General features: G+C 53.2%; 7 protein-coding genes across 7 annotated transcripts; 4 read left to right on the top strand and 3 right to left on the bottom strand.

Moving 5' to 3' along the window:
* Nucleotides 1-1906: 1906 nt before the first annotated feature.
* CCM_07436 (Ulp1 protease family protein) lies at nt 1907-3570 on the bottom strand (the record flags this gene model as incomplete). Its single annotated transcript, XM_006672577.1, has 2 exons — nt 1907-3468; nt 3516-3570. 2 exons carry the CDS (start codon nt 3568-3570, stop codon nt 1907-1909), a joined length of 1617 nt encoding a protein of 538 aa, XP_006672640.1.
* A 940-nt stretch (nt 3571-4510) lies between these two features.
* Nucleotides 4511-6580, bottom strand: CCM_07435 (phenol 2-monooxygenase; the record flags this gene model as incomplete). Its single annotated transcript, XM_006672576.1, has 4 exons — nt 4511-5470; nt 5520-5813; nt 5866-6488; nt 6544-6580. The coding sequence occupies 4 exons, from the start codon at nt 6578-6580 to the stop codon at nt 4511-4513; spliced, it is 1914 nt and encodes a 637-aa protein (XP_006672639.1).
* A 545-nt stretch (nt 6581-7125) lies between these two features.
* CCM_07434 (uncharacterized protein) lies at nt 7126-8129 on the top strand (the record flags this gene model as incomplete). The annotated part of the gene is made up of 4 exons (XM_006672575.1): nt 7126-7222; nt 7336-7373; nt 7933-7959; nt 8052-8129. The coding sequence occupies 4 exons, from the start codon at nt 7126-7128 to the stop codon at nt 8127-8129; spliced, it is 240 nt and encodes a 79-aa protein (XP_006672638.1).
* Nucleotides 8130-8839: 710 nt separating this feature from the next.
* Nucleotides 8840-10610, top strand: CCM_07433 (uncharacterized protein; the record flags this gene model as incomplete). Its single annotated transcript, XM_006672574.1, has 3 exons — nt 8840-9045; nt 9091-9964; nt 10098-10610. The coding sequence occupies 3 exons, from the start codon at nt 8840-8842 to the stop codon at nt 10608-10610; spliced, it is 1593 nt and encodes a 530-aa protein (XP_006672637.1).
* A 2466-nt stretch (nt 10611-13076) lies between these two features.
* On the top strand, nt 13077-14655 carry CCM_07432 (MFS transporter, putative; the record flags this gene model as incomplete). Its single annotated transcript, XM_006672573.1, has 3 exons — nt 13077-13337; nt 13402-13416; nt 13477-14655. The coding sequence occupies 3 exons, from the start codon at nt 13077-13079 to the stop codon at nt 14653-14655; spliced, it is 1455 nt and encodes a 484-aa protein (XP_006672636.1).
* A 664-nt stretch (nt 14656-15319) lies between these two features.
* Nucleotides 15320-16738, top strand: CCM_07431 (WD40/YVTN repeat-like-containing domain; the record flags this gene model as incomplete). The annotated part of the gene is made up of 1 exon (XM_006672572.1): nt 15320-16738. The coding sequence occupies one exon, from the start codon at nt 15320-15322 to the stop codon at nt 16736-16738; it is 1419 nt and encodes a 472-aa protein (XP_006672635.1).
* Nucleotides 16739-17114: 376 nt separating this feature from the next.
* CCM_07430 (2-oxoglutarate dehydrogenase E1 component) lies at nt 17115-20306 on the bottom strand (the record flags this gene model as incomplete). Its single annotated transcript, XM_006672571.1, has 2 exons — nt 17115-17659; nt 17705-20306. 2 exons carry the CDS (start codon nt 20304-20306, stop codon nt 17115-17117), a joined length of 3147 nt encoding a protein of 1048 aa, XP_006672634.1.
* Between the last annotated feature and the right edge of the window lie 574 nt (nt 20307-20880).

Below are 20880 nucleotides of genomic sequence, written 5' to 3'. Positions count from 1 at the left end.
GGCCACTCCGATCGTCTGGAGAACTCACGGCGACACACTTGCGGGACACTACCCAGCCTGACAGTGCTGTGAGACTTGCGAGAGACAACGGGGACGCGTGTAACCTCAGCCACTAGCTTGAGTCTGTAAATTACTCAAAGACATGGAGATGTTGATGTTGGTCGCTCTTCGGCTCCGGTATACCCGCGCCGGTTCGGCAGCTACTAATAGCATCCATAATGCCGCCAGGTAATAGGGACTGCTATTGTCGCCCGAAGCTTTTGCAGAATCGCTCGCAAACGTACAGTGGTCTACTTCAAGTCCTACGAGAGCTTCTCTGTCGATTGCAAAGATATGACACATATAAGAGAGGCATCAAGTTGCTAGTATTCTGTGTCTCTTCATACCGTATCACATATTAGAAGCGAGTTTCTCTAGGGAGTTAACTATATATTCTGCTTTTACGCTAAAGTATCGCTAGATTCGAACCGGCACCCGCACTACTTGCAGCCAGTGTTTCGCGCGAATTGAATGTCCGCCACGGTATCGCCACCGTGCTTGTGTCCAGACCCGAGACCGCATTCATCGCTGGTACAAGGACCACGCTGTAGCTTGACGGGTCTGGTTCCCGCATCGCCCCCGTGGTACAGTCTCCTACATTGAGCCCACGCGGAACGTAGTCGGCCAGCCCGCTCCTCTCCGGCGCCGTCAAGATAGTAGCCACGTCCTTGTTGCTCGCAATGGCCACGGGAATTTGTCGCCGCGGGAGGTGCTACAGTAGCACCCTATTAGAACCGGGAAACGGCCCGATGAGTGGCTGCCCATGGGACGCGTACGTACACCTTGCCGCAACTATTACTTGGTGGTCCACCGGGCCTACGCCGCCGGGTTAAAGGCGGCGCCGGCCAACGCGGCGTGTCCTAGAAGATGTGCCGCCGCACGTCTGACTTTGGTGGCGACTGGATCGGGGCGGGGGCATTCAAGGTCAGCTTGATGCTGCGCGAGATTGCTTCGTGTGTGTTCAATAGTTAGTGTGCCGTTGAAGTTGAAGATTCCGAGGGCACTATGGTTTCTGTTTGGGTTGGGTGACTGCCTTTTTAGACCGAGCGAGTTGGGAGGTCCTTACTCCGTAAAGGCTTTTAACCGGAAATCAATCAAAGCTGCTTCTGATGTTGAAAGGAGGAATATGATGCGCGCGAACGCTCCACCAATATCCCCGAATGTTCAGACTGATCTTGCGCTTTCATCCAACTCACACCCCTTCTTCTTCGCCATGGTTCCTCGTACCTATGGCGCCGCTAGAATGTACATTAATAGTTGAACAATTCACCCCAGGTAATAACACCGGCCCGACAGGTCGGACCCAACGGTTGGTTGACCCGCAGTGGCTGTCAAAATCTTCCCGCCCACACACACTGCGCCAGCGCTAGTTCGTTGCGCATTGCTGCAACCATCTATCCAGCAAAGCAAGGCATTGAAACGAAAAAGAAAAGATTTTTTTTTTTCGCGTCAATCTCCGCGTTAGCCCAGACTGAATTTCAGCTCAATCAATCTTTCCCTCTTTCTTTTTCGCGCCTTTATATATCCCACCAAACAGGGACTGGTCTCAGCCCATCTCGTATTAACTCGTTCATCCATGCACCCCCCTTATTCGGGTATCTGTGGATATCGACGCCGTTCGGCTTTCTATTGAGGATTCTCCCGCCCTCGGTACATTTACGAGCGAGTGTGTCGAGAGTACCCGGGAAAGGCAGCAATCAGACGGTGTTCGGTTACTGTGGCCTGCTTGTTCAACTCTACGGGCTCACTTTGCCCGGGAGTTGATGGGCCCCAATGTCAAGATTGATCCATGAAAATGCACAGGGATATCAGTATTTGATAGCAAGCAGTATAATACAAACCCGTGGTTCTTGCCCTGTCCACGTGCTCAGAAACCCAAAAGATCCAGCTCTCCAGTAAATCCGCCATTAACCAGCACCGCCGACATCTGTAGGCGCAGTGCAGGCATGTCTACAGCCTTATATGCCTCAGATGGATCAACGCCAACAGCAACACAAATGGCGTTGCATATCGTATGTACACCGCAGTCGTATCCATTTGTCTGCGCGGGATGACAATATTTGATCGTTGACCACTCTGCGGGCACAAACTTTTCGTCCAACGCGTCCTTCATCCACAACAGAGCAAGTTCTGTGACCGGCTTGTTCCCACGCGGATTCAACGAATCGATGTGGGCCACGGTCCTCTTCGATGGGTTGATGACCATTAGCGTCCAATGTGAATGCTCACAGATTGGCAGAAGGATCGTGTTGACTTTGAGCAAATTATCCTTCGTGATCCCCTTCCGCCTAAGAGTCCTCTGTGTATTTTTGCAAGCCGTCTTGATTTGCTTGTAGTAGAAAGATGTCATGACCAGGCATTTCCTGGTCTGCGTCCTCGGGTCATTGACGCCACCAATGTGATTGACCGCCTGGTCCAGCCAGGACAAAACTCCGTTCACAACCTCATCATTAAGCCACTCTGTCTTCGGTATAACCCTGCAAAAGTCATGGCGATGCAACGGTGTCGAGTCAGCTGCTTTGGCAAGGACAGCGTCCGGGCTCGCGCGTATTGTGCTGATAGTTCGCTTGCTCATTTCGCTGGATAATGAGAGCAGTAGTGGTCGGCAAGGTGAGCGGACCTCATAGTCTTGTAGATTTGTTATGTACTCGCGCGTGATGTCCTCGTCAGATACTTGCGTCTTGCGCTGCGCCTGGATGCTTTCTACCACGGCGCTGTTGAGCTCAAGCGACCACGGCTGCTTCTCATCAAGGATGGCATTAATACGGTCATCATGGTTGACCGAAAAATCTTCGTGCGTGTTTGAATAGCGGGGTACGTAGTCAAATATCTCTACCGGAGCAAGGAATCGTTCAGCAAATCTTTTGTCCCCTGCAGTTGAGATCGTCGGCTCCGCCTCGAGCGTCAGTTTCTTTAAATCGGGTAGTTCATCTGCGACTGGATGTCTCTGCCTAGGTCGTACCGGTCTCCCAGTATTGTCTGCAAATTTGACAGGCTTGGGCAGCGGTGACCTCCCAGGCCGTTTTGGCGTTTGACGTGAGGCATCTCGCCGCCTCCTCTTGAATATGTCCCTAGTTGAAAGGCCTGTGCGCGCCCCATCGAATTCATCGTCGGTATTTGACGCAGATTCATTCTGGTCGGAGCGCGCGCGGAATTTGAGAAACCATCGCGCTTTTCTGTGTGGCTGACTCAGGTCGGGCTTCTTTGGTGATGGTGGTGGTGACAGCAGAGCGTGATTGCCTTGGCTCGCGCCATCAGCGCACGACTTTCCAAACCCACCTGGGTTTGAATCCGAGACTTGATCGAAAGGTTCCGTCTTCACTTCCTCGTTCCTGTCTCCGTAGCTCTTGACTGGTACTGCGCTGAGTTTCAGGCGCTTCGCGCGAGGGGTCTTCTCCCGAGCTTGCGTCGTAGCATGATCATGATAAACTGCGAAATTAGAGTGGTTTTCGCAAGGAGCCAAGGTATAGACCTACAGATCTTGACGGCACTCCCCACGGATGAGAGTGCCGAGCGAAGATTTCCTATCATGCCGAGAAAAACAAAACTGAATGCGACAGGCTAGAATGTCATGGCTGCTCTATCGTCAAAATAAGCTTTCTAGAGAAAATCTCTGCAAAATATCACCTTGCTAGCTTTATCTTTGCATCATTCTAGCCCTCAAGCCGGAAAACGGAAAGCGACTTGGTGGCGATGTGAAGTGAAGGTGTTGATGCTGACCAGGTAGCTAGGTACCTAGTGGAGGGAATGCGCCGGATAAATTTCGGCAGAAAGGGAGCACGAGAGACCTAGGTACCTACCTAGGCAGTGACTTTCAACCCAAGGCGTGCGCCGACCAACAGCGGCGTCCTTTGAGTTGAGGGAGAAAAAAGGATAAATTAGATTTATAAGTTTGAATTATATAGGTGCTCATTCCTGTTACATGGGTTGCTAGTCGTATCACTAACTAGGTAGTTACTGGCCACCCCGCGCCTGATGACCAAATCTGCTACCGAGGTAGGTAGGTACCTAGGCGCCTAGGTACTTTTCTCGTGAAAGCTTTGTACCTGTCTAGCACGGTCGGTAGCTGACAAAAATTAACGATGTAAGTAGTTTCAATATAGGAAGACAAGTGTCCTTATAATCTTTAATTTGAAAAATATTGCTAATATTTCATTATATTTGACTTAGAAGCGTAATGCGAGATAGGACCCGTGGACTTAGCAAGGTTCCAGACAATAATACTCATTCAAATATTTAGTCACCTGTAAAGATGCTATGTAGTTAGATTTCACAATAGACTCTTTGGTCATCTCATATGTACTATCCAGTCCCCTGAAACCCGCCATCGAAAGACAAACAACCTAAGTTGAGATCCCCGGGTTATCAACGTGCCTCCAGTCGCCGGCGTCGATGCATCGCGATGCTGTTTTACCGTCCGCACTAGAAATCGTGAGAAACCGCGCTTCATCATGCCGCAATAGTGTTGTATTTACAAATGTGATGCAAGACCGCCCATTTTCTTCGTGCAAAAGGCGGAAAAGTATTCGTTCAGAGCTTCGACGGTGCCGCTGCCTTCGACTAGGCGGATGACGATAGCGACGTAGCCATCGGGTCGGACAACGACAACGCCTCCCTCCTCAGAATCGAGTCCCATACGAGCATGTGCAGTGGCAGTAGCGTTAGGGAAATGGCGATCCCAGCGATCATCCGCGTAGACATGATTGCGGTATCGCGCCAGCAGGGGAGGAAGCTGCCTGTTAATTTCTATCTGGTGGCGTTTTGCGGCAATGATCGTGCAAATTGTGAAGAAAAGGCTATGAGGGTTATGATTCTCATGATGCGACACTTCGTCAATGTCGTCTCGCAGGTACTTGGCGTAGAATGAGCGCTGATCCTGAAGATGGTGGGCGAAGTCAGTGACGGCAGTAGCAGTTTTGCTGGGGTTGCCGGCAAAAAGAAACAGTCTGAAAGCTCCATTCCACGGCACTTCCTGCTCAAGATGAACAACATTCGCGTCGGAAACCCTTGTTACATCAGAGTTCTTGAAGATTCGACCGGTGGTGAGTGTGGTTCCGGCAGGGTTGATCAAGGAAGACTGAGCATTATGCTTGGACGACCAGTTGAGCTCGTTGGGTCCGTAGGAGACGCCATATCCGCTCGTAAATTCGCAAGACTCTTTAAACGTCTTGATGAATTCGTTATCAGTCATTTCGTCCACTGGGTGAGATTTTGAAGCCGCGTCGACATCGCCTTGCTCGGGAGGTCGTTGCGAAAAGAGCTTTGCGTAGCGGTTGTCAAAGTCCAACAGAGCTTCAGCAACGCTACGACGTTCCGCCTCGTATGTCTTCAGAATGTCACGACTAGCGAAGCCAGCCTCTACGGCATGTATCTTCCATGCCAAATTCTGTGCGTCCAAGAAAGCCGTGTTCATACCTTGGCCAGCCTTGGGCTACATACACGTCAGCATGCTTGTTTGAATGAGCACGAGGGACACTTACGCTATGCGTATGACAGGCGTCGCCACCAAGGAAGACACGCTGGTCTAGCGAATAGCGATCGGAGAGACCCTGTCCGATGGGGTACACAGAATACCACTCAAGGCGTTCCCATGTGATGGAATATGGCTGGAAAATCTTTTTGGCGGATTCCTGGACCTGCTCTGCGGTGGCTGTTGTGCGGGGGTTCCAATCTGGATCCGTCGACGACGCAATTTGGATGTAAAGACGGACCATGTTATTTTCGCGAGGAATAACCATGATGGATCCATGATGGCTGTGAATGGTACATTTCATCTGTGATTTGGTCAATATAGCTCTAATGCCATTGAGCTAAAGGGTAGCCTACCTTGATGTCTGGAAAGTCGGTATGCACAACCCCATCCATGACACCCCAGACGTGAGAAATAGGATCTTTGTGGCGGATGTCAATATTCAACTGCTGTCGGACAAATGATCTGGCCCCTTCGCCACCGAAGAGATACTTGGCATGTATTTGCTCCTTTGCATTGCCGTCGACGTGTTCAAGTTGCACGGTGACAGGGTACTCTGGATTTTGGGACTCGTCCGACTGAAAGCCGGTGATGGTCCACGGGCGTTGAACCTCGACGCCATTTTTTTCAAGGTCCGAAAGAAAGACTCGTTCGATGTGGCCCTGGTGTAGCAGAGTAGTGAATGGGTAGCGCGCGTCGACGAAGTCTGGACACGACGCCCAGGTACCTGTCCTCTGAATGCCAGGCGTCGAATCTGAGGGGTCCCAGAATGCAACCTCAAATACACGCGCAGGTTTGTGCGCCATGATGGCAGACTTGAGGCCCATATTCCGGAGCAAATCGAGAGACCGGGGCTGGATGCCATCTGCGCGCCCCGTGGGCGTCGGCTCCGGCCGGTTATCGATGTGCTTTATTTTATAGCCCCAGCGAGCTAGGCAAGTTGAAAGCATTAGGCCGACAGGGCCAGCTCCGATAATGACTGAGAAAAGTATTGTTAGTGGCAAGAATGTTTGGCAGTGTAAGGTAGTGTGTACCAATGACATAGTGTGAATTGTGTTGTTGCAACGCCATGGGTGATATGGTCAAGGCACACAGCGTTGATGGGTACAGCAGAAGTAATCAAGAAGCAACTTTAATTGGGAGATTGAATAAAATTGACTTGGAACCAACAGCCAGATAGGGATGCAGAGAGCAGTACCGCAGCTTGAGCCCAGGCTGGCGTTGACTCTATATTTAACCATTTTCGCGGGAAACGGTTGGCGCGGAAGCCAGTAGGAGGGGGTGCAAGTCGCAAGTCACATCGTATTCACAAGAGAGCCAGCCTATTGGGCGATGGGCGTGCCGGAAATGCGAGGCGACATGTGGGAGTCGATGGCTGGCGCGCCCTGAACCAGTTGGAGCGAGGCCACAGGTGGGTCGTGAGCGACGAGCTAAAAGCCCGGCAGCAGATTCGGGAAGTGAAGCTGGAGACCCCAGTTTATGACACCCATAACCAACTGGTGGTGAAAAATCGTTTTCGAGACACTGTTCCATTGCCAAATACAGTTGCATAAATACGAAAAGCTCAGTCGTTTTTGCCTCACAAGTGATCGATTGGACATGAACTCAGCTGTACCATGCTGTGGCAGCGAGTTTCTGCTGCGCAAATTCTTCCCTCTGTCGCACCTCATCTTCGAGAACGGCTTGAATCTCTGGCCCATGACTTGGCATTAGGTACTCCTGCGGGGGGCGGCGTCGGGCTAGCCCCAAGCTCAAAAATGTACCGACTATCTGCCGCAACACGTAGAGCTAATCATACAAATTACTGCATCAAAAGCACGGGCAAGTAGTGGCGGGAATCAAAGTCGGTTGTTTTGCACGGGAAGTAAGTAAAGGTACCTAGGTACGCAGTCCGACGCCTTCTCTCGCGCATGACGCACTGCACTGCATCTAACCGATCCGTTTCCCGTTGATCCCCCGTAAGTTAATTTATAAGACGCAATTTAATTCTGTACTTGTATGTGCTAGTTAGAGTTTTAGCTTTGCGCCCCTCTTTCACTTTGAGAATGCCGGCATTTGTTTCCGCTCTACGTCACATTCCGGCGCTGTTGTGCCTATTCTCGGTAAATATCCGATAAGTGAGGCGGCAGACGCGCGAATCCCGATGTTTTGTGCTCTTAGCCGGACTTTCGGTCGCACCTTCCCTACTCCGTATTTTTGGACACTGACATGTACGACATTCGCCAGCATTAATGCATGCTGTCCATCGATATCGAACTAGCGGCTCTCTTATGGATCTCTACACAGCCGATGCCATCTACCGACCAGCCGTGATTCTCACTTCACCATGACCAGTGTAGATTTCCTTTACTCGGCGTTGCCTTATCGTTCCTTTGCTGGGTTTATCGCCGTTTCCGCGGACTTCTCGGAACACAGACAAATAGGTCGTGTCAATCGCCGACGCCTTCTATGTAAGTAGGCCTGAAATATCGGAAGTGTTGGGTTAGCCCTGCTGCACGCTGCGTCAACGGGACCTCATACAAAGTAAAATGGCTGGACGAAGACGTTCCATCCCCCAAAGCCCGGCATGGCTCTGGTGATATTCCCCAAGATCTCGGACCTCAAAGGCGGTGATAAATGATTCAAAAGTCGAGGTCAAATAGAGGGCATTGGCCCGCGGTGTTCTTGTAGAGATGGTAGAGATGCCGAGAGTTTGACGATCCACACACTAGAAAGGAACTTCCGGGAAATAAGTCGGTAACTGAAGAATCCTTCTTACAACCTCCCAGCCTGGATCGTTGAATGCAACACGCGGCATCGTCTACCAAATGTTACGTAATTCTGGCCTGGTTCAATGGTATATCTCAATACCAGTCTCGATCATGGTTTGCATCGGCGCAAAAGGATGGGCTTCCGCTTCCTTAGCCAAGCTGATGGGCAGAAATATAGTTACATAACTCGGATTAGTCAGGTGCAGCAGGTGTAGCGATGGCCAGACCAGTTCAACGCCATAATATCGCTGGCAATCTGTCATCCAGGGGTTGCCTGGAGTAACAGGCCCAGATTGATGCTTAAGTCCAGCGAAATAGTGATTTTGAGTGAACAAACCGTAGGTCAAAGTCCAAACCGTACTGTGAGATGCTTAATATGTACACAATTCCGTTTGATGCCCTTCTGCCAGCTGGCAAGCGGACAGGCCCGCCGTTTGCTCAGCTGCTTTGCCTGCCTTTCGCTTCGTGACAAGTGTTTTTCGACTTTATTGGCGCACAACTTACTATATTTGACATCGCCAGATAAAAGACGGAAAAATACCAACAAGAGACACGTCAGCGCACCTTTCTCTGTTCTTAAATGTCGTCACTATTAACAGACACCAAATCCGCCAAACGGAACTCGGACCCAAAATCCCCTGTCGTGCATTCCATACGATCGTCTTCGCTGCGTAACTCGCCTTCTACTAGGTCAAAGTCTCTTTCACCGAGAAAACGCACCACAAACCAGCCCCTACACATACGAATGAACCTGACGGAGACACAGATGGACAAGATAACCGACGCGTGAGATTATACGGCCCTTTCGAGTTCTAGTCTAATCGTCGACAGATTCGCGTCCAAGCTCAACGCAAGCCATATGAGCCCGGCAAAAACACACCTGATTGACAAATCCAATGAGCCTTCAGCTCAAAACCAACCCAGGAGAGCTGAGCCTGGATTTGAGCCCCCCGAGCAGCTCAAGCCCCACGAAACAATGAACATCGTCTCTCCGACGATTTCAGAGCTCATGCCTCGTTCAAAGGATGAGTCCCTAGCGAAAAGGCGACAAAAAGCAATGCCAGCTCAGATTGACGTGTTTACCCAGCACCGAAGCACCAGCAAGCCACAGAGACCGCAGATGGAGCATGTTGAAACAGCCGTGTCGCCACTAAGCGCAAATATTGCGACTAAAAACGATGCCCAGAAGAGACCACCTTCATCTTCTCGCGGCTTGGAGTTGCAGCCTCCAAGGCCATTGAACATTCCAAGCAACAGGAGGAGCCAGCAGCGCGAACACGGCGAGGACGGCATGATAGACGTCTACAATGACTGGACACAGATTTACAGGTCTGGTGTATCTCCTCTCTCTCCCGAGCCAATCCGGTCCCCAGGAAGCGAGATTCATCATCCACGAAGGTCCAAGAGTCTGGCCGAGGGCATCAGAAGACAGAGAAGCCCCGCCAAGACCTCTCTAAATCCCGAATCAGAGCGACAGGCTTATTATCCGCCCGATATGGTATCCGAAAGTCCCTTATTCTCGCCTCTACCGCTGTATTTCCGCGGGCAAGACTTCCCGACCGTCAAACAAGGCGGCAAGACGCTAATTGGAAACAACGGATGGCTTGAGAAAACGGGACAGGATCTTGGGCAGAATGGGGAGAACAAGATGCCCCAAAAGAGGACCGGTATTTTCGACAGCCTCAGGAAAATCGCCAAGGACATGGTACGTTACGATCTGTCGTAGCTTTGACGCGAGGCTAATGTCTTAGACTGAACTTCACCATCCACATCGTCGACTCCCGCATGCAAAAGCGTCCGGGGCACGGCTCATGATATCGCTTGATGCAAGAGAGCAGAGCCTGCTCTATTGCGAGCTAGAGTACCATCTCACTTCCGCCTTGAACAGCTACATTTCTCAAGAGCTCGAAAAGGGCCGCCTCGTGCCCATAAACTTCCAAAAGATCGCCGACGCCTGGTACCAGCAGGGCCGGCCACGTGTGGTCGGGTTCCGCTTCGACCTCGAGACGCAAGTCGACCTAGTCGCGCTGCACGTCAACGAGTTTACCTTCTGCGGTCGCCGCCAGTGCAACCCCGTTGAGATCAGCAGCCTTCTGCACACCATGAAGGTCAACGCACGAGCGATGCGCGTCCGTACCTTTTGCCAGCCCGACTCGGTCATCGCGAAGCAGCTTGCAGACAGCCAGTCCCTCTTTGACATGATTGGGGCCGCAAACGACGCAATCAGAGCTCTGTCAGAGATTCTACACTTTTTCAAGGTAATTGTCGAGCGGGAACAAAATGTGTTGCAGCAGCGACAAAAGGAGCAGAAGCGCACCACGGGGTTGCCGTCGCGTGCCATTTATCAGTGAAGAGGGTGTGAAATGCTTTCAAGTAGCTTGGTACCTTGATGCCATCTGCAGGTAATTGGGGGCGCGGAAGCAAGACACAAAACTGTCGTGTAAAAATCTTGTATTAAAAACAAAACTGGAAACTATGAGAACAGCTCCCACCAGCATATTCGCAGGGCGCGAGTACGGCCTCATGGTGCTTCACTTTCTATCAGTCCATATCATTCGCAAAATAGCAATCATTTTCCCGTCAAATATCATAATTCTCATATTGAGGTCGTTCAGGTCGTTGATCAATCTCTATACCTTCTGTTGTCGTCACGTCGGCGGTCGTCATAATCATCATAGTCGTCATCATGTCGGGAACGAGAGTGTCGGTTTCCATAGTCACTATCACCATCCCTATATGCTTAGTCAGTTATGTTCGATCTCTGTGCAGCTTCGCCTTCCCATGAGACGTACCGACTTCTGTGCGGGCGCTCGCGCTCGCGTCTCTTCTCGCGCTCCCCTTCCACATGGTGCGCAAACGCATTCGCACCCAAACCACCCGCCACGGCACCCAGCAGGGTCGAAACCGCCTTGGGCACCGCATTATCGTCGCTGTGGCGGCGCTGGTGTCCGCCCTTTCCGGCGCGGTTATATGCGGCTTCGGTTGCCTTGTTGGCCGCGAAGCCGCCAATGACCGCACCTAGGATACCCGCACCAATACCCGCCGACGAGTTGCTAAAGTTGTCTTCAACGGCGTGCCGGGCGCGACTCACGGGGCTGGGGGAGCCGCGACGACGATCGCGGCGCGACTCACCGTCGTCGTCGTCGTCGCCGTCGTAATTGGAGCGCGAGCGCGAGCGCCGGCTGTGGCCCCCGCGGGAGCGTTCGTAGGGTGACTGGGAACCGTCGCGGTAGGCGAGGGCATTGCCTGGCGGCACCGAGTTGGCGCGGCCGTAGCTGTGGGCGGGCGGCATGAGCGTCATCTCCTCGCGCTCAAAGGGCTCGTCGTCGCGGAACGGGCGGCCGGGTTCGCCAAAGCCCGCGGCGGGACCTCCACCCAGGCCGGAGTGGTACTCAGGAGAGCGATTACGTCGCGATCCATGCCCGCCGCGGTAGTCGTTGTCGTCGTCGTAGTTGGAGCGCGGCATGTTGAGGTTGTTGCTCGCAAGTGTTCAAGTTGCGACGGCGGGGTGGTGACTCAAGGGAGGGGCTATACAGTGCGAGGGTTGCAAATGCGAAATAGGCGAAATAGTAAATGGAAGTTTCGTGAATGCAGCAGGCTTTGAAGGATGGAAGCATAACTTGGGCCGCGTACAAAAAAAGCGTTCAGGTTTGATATGGCGCATATGACTCCTTAATGAGGCTGGATACATGTGGTGACGTCGGGTCAGCCGTCAAGTTGCACAGTGCTGCGCCTAGCGCTGGGCATAGTTGCTGGGAAGCATGCGGCGCTGCTCGTGGGCACAAGCAGTGGTGGCGGGACGCTCGGATAGCCACATAATAAGTTGAGGCATATTTCGTACCTTGACTTGATGCGGGTGGGCTGGTTATCTGCAACGGCGCGATTTGTGAGGTCAAAGGCGGGGGGGGGGCTGGGGTTGGCCAACTTAGGTGTATGTAACTACATTAGTACTTGAGGTCCTCTAGTTACCGTAGCTAGCAGGTTGCGGGTGGAGGAGATGCTACAATGATGAGGCGTCCCTTTAACAGCTGGATATGGCATGGCTATTCTGGGATGGAGGCTGGTGCGCGAAGGACGTCATTCCGCTTCACAGCGACTTGTGCACTTTTCTGCGCTTCTTTCTTTTCATCTTGACCCGTCGTCCCGAATGCCTCACTCGCGTCGCTTTGAGACCGACGACAACCTGTATCGAATCCTGATTATAATTGCTCGCTTATTTTCTGCCGTACAGTGCTAGAGCCTCTGCCAATGAGAAACCAGGCATCGTCGCAGCCTAGCATTTCGTCATGCTCGGCCCAGCATCGTTCTTGGCTTTCCGCTTCTGGGCGCGCCAATGCTGGGATTACAACAGAGAAAAACCCGAGCTAAGAGCCTCATTCTTGTTCATCTCTAAGCCGGGACCCTGGCTGTGATTATATTCCCGAGCCGGCCTAACCACTCCGTCTATTAGTTCTTGTAAAGCTTGGGGGGGCTCGTGCCCCATCCTTCGGTGTTCATCTCTCCAGCCTACCTCCTCAGTCAGAGCCGGGCATGTAAAAGTAGGTTCTTGCCTACGTCGATTCTCATCGTCTTTCTTTTCCAAGTTTAAAATGTCTGCCCTTGCTCAAAAATTTGGTTACCAACATCGCAGCGTACCTATCCCTTACACCGCCGTTGGGATTGTTTTGTGGCCCTTGCCGCCAAGTCAGTTAGTTACTGCTCGACAGTGCTGATTGCCAGTCACTGCTCGTCAGCTTTCAGCCTTGCATCTTGCTTTTTGAACTTTCTGACATTTGACTCCCACAATAATTGCACCGCGAAACCGTTGGCAAGTCAGAATGAGCTCGTGCACCGAGAAGGGATACTCGGCGGCCGAAAGCCAGACTGAGCCTGTTTGTCGTACTTTGCCTGTCGCAGACGTCGAAAAGGCAAACGCTGGCAAAATCACACAAGTTGCCGTCGAGGGAGAAGATAGAGGAAATCAGACCAACTCTTTAGGCGGCCTCGAGCGCTGGAACGGATCACGAAATAATACTGCTCGCTTCATGGTGGTTAACTTTGCTCTGTTTATCATGGGCATGAACGACGCCTGCATCGGTGTAAGTGCAGCTTTTTATCACTAAAGAAACGCTTCCCTGTCAGGAGACTAATATACATATATAGGTCCTTCTTCCATATGTATGTGGTTTTGTCTGATACCGAGATTTCTAACAACCCACTCACCCACTCACAACCTAGATCGAACTATACTACAACGTCAACTACACCCAAGTCTCGACCCTCTTCATCGTCCCTTTCGTCGGCTACGTCGCTGCCGCCCTCTCCAACAACTGGATTCACTACAAATCCGGCCAGCGTGGCGTGGCGATGATTGGGCCCGTCTGCCGCATTATCGGCTATCTGCCCATGGCACTGCATCCTCCGTTCCCTGTGTTGCCCGTCGCCCTCCTCGTAGCTGGCTACGGCAATGGCATCGAGGACAGTGCCTACAACGCCTGGGTCGGCAATATGCACCAGGCCAACGAGCTCCTCGGTCTGGTCCACGGTGCATACGGTCTCGGTGCCACCATTAGTCCCCTCGTCGCGTCCGGCATGGTGACCAAGGCCCACCTCCAGTGGTACACCTTTTACTACGTCATGATAGGTTTGGTTTGCTGCGAGTTTGTGACTGGTATGCTGGTTTTCTGGCCCCACGACGGAGCATCCTATCGTAGAAGACTAGCATACGATGGCGAAAGTAGGGAGCGCATTACCACGCGCCGTGTCCTCAAGCAGCCACTGACTTGGGTCGTGGCCATTTTCCTGCTCGGCTACGTTGGAATTGAAGTCAGTCTCGGAGGCTGGATCCCTACCTTTCTTATAAACGTCCGTCACGCTGAGCCATTCTTGGCCGGTCTTTCGGTAACAATGTTCTGGCTGGGCTTGACACTAGGCCGTGTCATTTTGGGCTTCGTTACCGGTCGCGTTGGCGAAAAGCTCGCCATAACTGTGTATATTCTCCTCAGCATTGTCTTGCAGCTGTTATACTGGCTCGTGCCCAACTTTGCCGTGTCAATGGTCTTCATCATCCTTCTCGGCTTCTTCCTCGGCCCTCTCTTCCCAGCAGCCATCGTGACAGCGACCAAGCTGCTTCCACCCGAATACCACGTCAGTGCGATTGGGTTCGCAGGCGGCTTTGGTGGTGGCGGAGCAGCCATCATTCCTTTTGCTGTTGGTGCCATTGCGCAAAGCAAAGGCGTTTCCGTGTTGCAGCCAATCGTTCTAGCATTTCTCATTTTTGATCTTATCGGCTGGCTGGTCATGCCTGGGGGTTTCAAGAGAGGCGGACTGGAGAGAGCACGCGAGGAGAAGACTCCTGTAGGTGGTGACTTTGTACAGGCTGGTAAATGGGTGGCAGCAAAGGCACAAATAAACTAGCATATAGACAAGGGTGGTCTTTGGGCGAATTATTCTTCTTATTCTGTGTAAATAGCACTATCAATACGAACAGGAACCTTCGGAGGAAGGATCACACCAAAAACTTGATGAGCAATCCTGATACTTGTCCGCCAAATGTTCTCCTCGGACTCCCTAAATGAATTCGAATACTCGTCAAATCAACTTCAAAGGCTTCCTCGTGTTATTTTTCGTCCTCTGCCTATCCCTCGAGAGAGCAATTCATTTCCATCTCCCATGGAGAATTTGGCTGCTCCGGGTCGTTCAAATCTTCACAGGTCATGGTGCCAATCTAAAATGGGGGGTTGATAAGTTAATACTACCAGGTATGTTCTCAAAACGGCGATCTTGGCCTCTTTTAGCTACTGGTGACCCTGTTGTGTTGTGCCAAAACTTCGCGGGGCCAACTGTGGGCAGACGGAGCCTTCTCTAAAATCATAACTAGCCTGGCTTCCCACAGAGCGCCGAAAAGTCATTTGACGGCCTGCCTACTTTTCCTTAACCGCTCGCCCACTCCTCCATTACATCAATTACATTATATATCTAATCCATAAGCACAGCCCTACCGCCCTCTCGAACCGAATAGCCCTCGGCCGCGCGCACAATATACACCGCACCACCACGCCAAATTCGTCCCGAGGCCGGGATGCAGCCGACGTCGGGATCCTCGACAACGGGTACGGCCCAGATCATCGCCCTCGCACCGCTAAAGCCTGACCTCTGCGAGCGCGCCTGGCAGACGGCCGCGCACCCAACACTCCCGCTCGTCGCCACCGTCCACGGCAAAGGCGTGACCGTCTTCTCGCTCGCCACCCTCTTCTCCCACAGCAGCCTCACCGGCGGGCACACGCGGTCCGTCCGCTCCGCGGCCTGGAAGCCTAATCTGCCCCCGCACAAGCTCTGCCTCGTCTCAGGCAGCTTTGACGCTACGGCCGGCGTCTGGCGCTGGGACGGCAACCAAGCCGGCGACGGCGACGGCGAAGCAGCGCTCGAGCGCGAAGTCACCTCCTCCAACGCCCGAAACGGCCACGAGAACTATGACGACGACCAAGAATCCAACGAGGGGGGAGACAAGGAATGGGAATTCACACTCGTGCTCGAGGGCCACGACTCCGAGATCAAGTCGTGCTCCTTCTCGCCGTCGGGCGCGCACCTAGCCACTTGCTCCCGCGACAAGTCTGTCTGGATCTGGGAAGACATTGGCGCCTCGGAGGAGGATGACGAGTGGGAGACGATTGCGGTACTCAACGAGCACGAGGGCGACGTCAAGGCCGTCGCGTGGTGCCCCGACGTGCCCGGCCGCAACGCCCGCCGCCGGTACAGTCCCGACGTGCTGGCCAGCGCCAGCTACGATAACACAGTGCGCGTGTGGCGCGAGGACAATGATGGCGAGTGGGCCTGCGTCGCCGTGCTCGAGGGCCACGACCAGACCGTCTGGGGCGTCCAGTGGGAGGCGCGCCCGCGCCCCGGCGACCGTTTCCCGCGCCTTCTGTCCTACTCCGCCGACGCCACCATCCGCGTCTGGACGCTTAGGGAGGATGACGACGGCGACGACGGCGAGCAAGACAGCGGCCGCACAGCGCTAGGTGGCATCCCCAACACGATGCGCAGGTCGCTGCGCGAGGAGTGGGTGTGCACGGCCGTGTTGCCCGCCGCGCACCACCGTGACGTGTACGCTGCCGCGTGGAGCGCTCAGACGGGCGTCGTCGCCAGCACGGGCAGCGATGGCAAGATTGTGCTGTACAGGGAAGATGCCGAGGAACAGGCCTCTGTCACAGCGGCCGGGACGACGACGGCAGGACCCGACACGGACCAGCCCATGCCAGACGCTGCAGAGGGGGAGCCGCTGGCTGTGCAGCCATCCCCGGCGACGCTTCCCGGATCTGCACGCTGGAGAATTATTGGCAGAAAAGAAAATACACATGGGCCTTATGAAGTCAACCACATCATGTGGTGCAAGCGCTACGACAGCGCAGCGAGTGCGAGAGGCGAAGAGGAAATGCTCATCACGACAGGCGACAATGGCATTGTGCAACCGTGGGCTGTAATCTTAACCGAGGAGTGAAACAAGAACATATCAATCGCCTGAGGGGTGTTATAGACTCGTTTTAGAATAAACTGATGTATGCGGATATAGATACGGAAGGAATCGGCGAGAGTCGTCTGGATAAATCCGGTCATTTGTCGTAAAGAAACAATGTTATTAAGAGCCATTTTGATCCGCTTGTACTTGTACCATGCACTGGGTAAAATAACAAATGATTTTCTTATCCTCAAGGGAGAATTATGATACAGTGTAGTACACAAAACAAAGGAGATGACTCCCTCCCCTGAAAGTTCAACAGCGGAAGCTCCCTTTCCTTTCTATTTTCATCAACTTCCATCTCATCTATCAGTGTTCCAGGGTGACTCCACCTCTTGCAACGCCAATGGGCATTTCATTACTCGCCCTTGAGCTTGTCCTGCTTGACAGTGAATGCCCTCTCGAGCAGCTCCTTCTCTTCCTTACTGTGTACGTGCTTCAGACCAGTAGCAACAGACGCGCTGGGGTTACGGCCAGCGTACATGACATGTTTGCGGTCATGGTATTTGGTCTCATTCAGCAGGGTCTCGATACGCGGTTGAGTGAAGCTCCAGGCGCCGGCATTGAGGGGCTCTTCCTGGGCCCAGACGATGGTCTTGGCGTTGGGGTACATGTCCAGGTTCTCCTTCAACTGTTGCCAGGGGAAGGGGTTCATCTGTTCAATGCGGGTGAAAGCAACATTGTCAATCTTGTTGTCAGCGCGGTACTTGTGCAGAGCAGCCCAGACCTGACCAGTGCAGAGAATGACACGGTCAATCTCCTCAGGCGACTTGATGGCGCCAGTCTGGTGCTCAGGGTCAGGGATGATCCACTGGAAGCCAGCATCCTCAGCCGTAAATTCCTCAAGGCTAGAGCGAGCGAGGGGGTGGCGGAGGAGAGACTTGGAGAAGAAGATGATAAGGGCTATCAAAATTAGCATATGTCAACATATCAGGAGTATTCACTTACGTTTGCGGAACTGGCGCTCCATCTGGCGACGCAGGGCGTGGAACAAGTTGGCAGGGGTAGTCATGTATGCGATCTGCATGTTGCAGTCCTGGTGCTGGCGAGCGAGCTTATCCTCGTTGGGGAAGACACGGGGGTCCTCGTTGGAAAGCTGCAGGTAACGCTCGATACGAGCGGAGGAGTGCTCAGGTCCCTGGCCGTCGTAACCATGGGGCAGAGACATGACGAGACCGCTACGCTGCATCCACTTCACCTCACCAGAGGCGATAAACTGGTCAATGATGCATTGGGCGTTGTTGGCAAAGTCACCAAATTGGGCTTCCCACATGACAAGCGCGTTTGGGGACGACAGCGAGTAACCGTACTCGAAACCAAGAGCACCAAACTCACTCAGAGATGAGTTGGAAATAACAAACTTGCCCTGGTCCTTGCTAATGTGCTGAAGAGGCGTATATGTAGCTTCGTTTTCTTGGTCGTGGAAGACGGCGTGACGCTGGGAAAAGGTACCACGCTCAACATCCTGGCCAGAAACACGGACGTGGTAGCCGTCGGTGACAAGAGAACCGAATGCCAGCGCCTCAGCCGTGGGAAAGTCAATGTTCTTGCCCTCGACAACAGACTTGGTACGATTGTTGATGATACGCTTGAGGTTGCGGTGGACAGTGAAGCCTTCGGGAGCGGAGCCGATGATCTGGCCAATGTGCTCGAGGGTCTTCTTGTCAACGTTGGTGGGGTTGTGAGGGAGAATCTCAGTGGCCAACTCCTTGGGAGACTTGAAACCGTTCCAAGCAGAGGTGGTCCATTCCTTGGACGTGGGTGTGTAGTCTTTGGACTTGGCGAAGCTCTCCTCCAGCATGCCCCAGACCCACTGCTTGTGCTCATCAATGTCCTCCTTGGTGAAGGTGCCTTCCTTCAGCAGCTTCTCAACGTAAACATCGATCTGCGGAACCTGAGTGTTGATGCGCTTGTACATGAGGGGTTGAGTGAACGAGGGCTGATCAGTTTCGTTGTGGCCGTGCTTGCGGTAGCAGATCAGATCAATGACAACATCATGCTGGAACTCGGCGCGCCAGTCAGCAGCAAGCTGGCAGACAAAGTTGACGGCCTCGACATCATCAGCATTGACGTGGAAGACAGGAGCATCAATGGCCTTGGCAATATCCGTGCAGTAAGCAGTGGAACGAGCGAAACGGGGATCAGTAGTGAAACCAATCTGGTTGTTGACAACCAGATGAATGGTGCCACCAGTGGAGAAGGCAGGCAGAGAGTGGAATCCCAGGCACTCGTAAACAATACCCTGAGCGGCGAAAGCAGCATCACCGTGCAGGAGAACGCTCATGGCAGTGCGATGGGCCTTCTCGTCGTTGTTGTAGTGCTGGATGGCGCGGGTCTTGCCAAGGACAACGGGGTCCTCGGCTTCCAAGTGCGAAGGGTTGGCGACGAGAGAAAGCTGAACGCGCTTGCCGGAAGGAGTAGGGCGCTCAAAGTTCATACCAAGATGGTACTTGACGTCACCAGAGCCCTCCTCGGCGGTGTCGGTGCCAGCAAACTCGCTGAAGATGGACTCGTTGGGTTTGCGGACGACATTGGAGAGAACGTTGAGACGACCTCTGTGGGGCATACCAATGACAATATCCTTGACACCGTAGTCGACACTGCGGTCAATGAGGGCCTTCATACCAGGAACAAGGGTCTCGCAACCCTCTAGACCGAAACGCTTGTCGTTGGGGTATTTGGTCATTGAGAAGGATTCGAAGCTGGAACTCCAGATGAGTCGGTCGAGGATGCGTCGCTTCTCGTCAATGGAGTACTTGAAGGGCTGGGGAACCTCGAGGCGCTCGCGGAGCCAGTCGCATTTTTCGCGGTCGGGGATGTGGATGAACTCGACACCGTAGGAGCCAGAGTAAATCTTTTCGCAAGCGGCGACAATCTCACGAAGAGTCATCTTCTCGCGACCCTCGCGTTTGAAACGGGGCAGAATACCAGGGCCCAGGGTATATTGGGTATCCAGGTCCTTCTCGGTGAAGCCGTAGAAATCGAGCGCCAACTCCTTAGGTTTGATGTTACCGAATCCTTCGGCGGTGTTTCTGATGCCAAGAGGGTCGATGTTGGCCTTGTGATGACCACGAGCCTGGTAGGCACGGACAAGGAGCTGAACCTTCAAATGGTTGGTGACATCAGAGCCGTCCTCCATGGCGAGACCGGCGCCGAGACGAGGGACGCCGCCAGTCATGTTAGGCACAAGGTTGGGAGGAGGCTGGAAGGCCTGGGAGATGGGCATGTCGCCGCTCTCCATGTTCTTGAAGTAGACTTGCCAGGAGACGTGGACGCTCTTGGGATCTTTTTTCCACTCCATATACATCTCATCAATGTAATTGGCAGTGCTTCCGGTAAGGAAGCTGTCGTTGGGGTCGGGGGCGGAGTGGGAGCCATCTTTTGTTGTAGCATAGGTGCGACGAGAAGTCATGGCCAGCGAGCGGCGAGCGGCAGCGACCTTCCATGACGACGGACGAGCGCAAGTAGTCGAAAGGGAGGAGACGGCGGGTGAGATGCAGGCGCTGCGGAGCAGTTGAGAGCTGGCTCTAGAGAGCGAATTTCTCAACATGGCTGCGGTAATTGGCCTCGCAAAGCTTCAGCAGACTTGTTTTCGGAAGGGGGGATAAAAGAATAGACAAGGGAGTGACCAGTATCAAAGACGGCCGACGAGAGGCATCCCAATCTCGCGATCGTAGGATCAGGAAAAAAGAATGGCGGAGTAAGTCTTTGAAGACGGGATGGGTAGTAGTTAGGGATGAAGAATGAAGCAAAAAAAGCGCCTCTAGCAATGGCCAAGCTGGACGTTGCAATGGGCAATGGGTGCGGGTGGAATTGGGGGCTCCACGAAAAGCATGACAGTGCACGGGGAGTTTACCTTGCCCATGTGGTGCATTTGGTGCGTCCTGGGGCTTTTTCGGTGGCGCTTCAATGTTTTGCTGGGGGCGGTCTTCAAAGGGGGTTTTGGGCATGGGCTGGGGGCTACAGGTAACTACAGGCGGGCTGGTTTGCAACACTGCTCAACACAACACGAGTCTCGGACGCGCCGGGAGGCCCTGGCTTCCAGTAGCTTTTCTTTCTGATAAAAGAATGCCAATAATCTCCGTCTCCAGTAGCCGACTTCGCCCAATGGCTGCATTTCAGCT

The sequence above is a fragment of the Cordyceps militaris genome (genome assembly GCF_000225605.1).
Source record: "Cordyceps militaris CM01 unplaced genomic scaffold CCM_S00006, whole genome shotgun sequence".
Taxonomy (NCBI): domain Eukaryota; kingdom Fungi; phylum Ascomycota; class Sordariomycetes; order Hypocreales; family Cordycipitaceae; genus Cordyceps; species Cordyceps militaris.
Note: the sequence above shows the minus strand (reverse complement) of the source record. Positions and strands in the feature narration are given on the sequence as shown.